This window comes from Penaeus monodon, chromosome 33 (assembly GCF_015228065.2).
Source record: "Penaeus monodon isolate SGIC_2016 chromosome 33, NSTDA_Pmon_1, whole genome shotgun sequence".
In the NCBI taxonomy this organism is placed as follows: domain Eukaryota; kingdom Metazoa; phylum Arthropoda; class Malacostraca; order Decapoda; family Penaeidae; genus Penaeus; species Penaeus monodon.
In genome coordinates, this window is record NC_051418.1 from 5,688,388 (window position 1) to 5,689,104 (window position 717).

General features: G+C 42.1%; 1 protein-coding gene across 1 annotated transcript in view; it reads right to left on the bottom strand.

Moving 5' to 3' along the window:
• Window positions 1-717, bottom strand: part of LOC119594226 — a gene marked incomplete at its 5' end in the record, with an annotated part of 14,551 nt that overhangs the window by 2,357 nt on the left and 11,477 nt on the right. Inside the window, 2 exon segments of the mRNA XM_037943296.1 lie at window positions 51-187; window positions 414-595. Of these exon segments, the coding sequence (XP_037799224.1) occupies window positions 51-187; window positions 414-595 (319 nt within the window).

The window sequence follows — 717 nt, forward strand, 5'->3', positions numbered from 1 at the left end:
GTTTCTGTATCCACAACAAAGAAAACAAAGAATTCTATATCCACACTGACCAAGTGAGACAGAGGCAATGGAAGGTTCATCACGCAAGGCAGGGTGGTTCTCTGACATCCACCCTACATGGTCATAACCATTGCGGTACAGATTCAAGAAGCAGCTGTTGTACTGATTGCCTGTGTAACGAATTAGCCTGCAAGGAAGAAAAGGTGAATGACTGGTTTGCACTGGACGTGTGGGGTTCATTTCCTTTGCATATGATAATATACTTCTGCTTGAGAGCTGTCCAGTATAGGTCTCTTTACATCTTGGTAGAATAAAGATATGTTATCACAAAACTACAAATGTAAGTGGACTCGTATGCACACAGGCCATGCTCTCATCCAAACATAAGTATACATTATATATCCTGCACCCACCTGTGAAGCAAGTCCACAATTTCTGGCAACCAATTGGTGTTCTTCTCAAGAGTCACCCCTGAGTAGGAATAGTCACAGGGGCCAATCCATGAGAGGAGGTGTGGAAGGTTTTGCCATTTGCCCTCAATCAGTGCACGTCGCTGGTGCCACTTGAGGCCCTTGCGTAAGATTCGGAAGATGGACTGCAAAAAAAAGAGAGATTAGGACACTGTTCGATAAAAAGATTCCAATAAAGAGAAAGATCAAGTCATTGATTAATAAAAATAGTGCTAAGATATGAAAGTAAAACAACTTAACCCCTTAG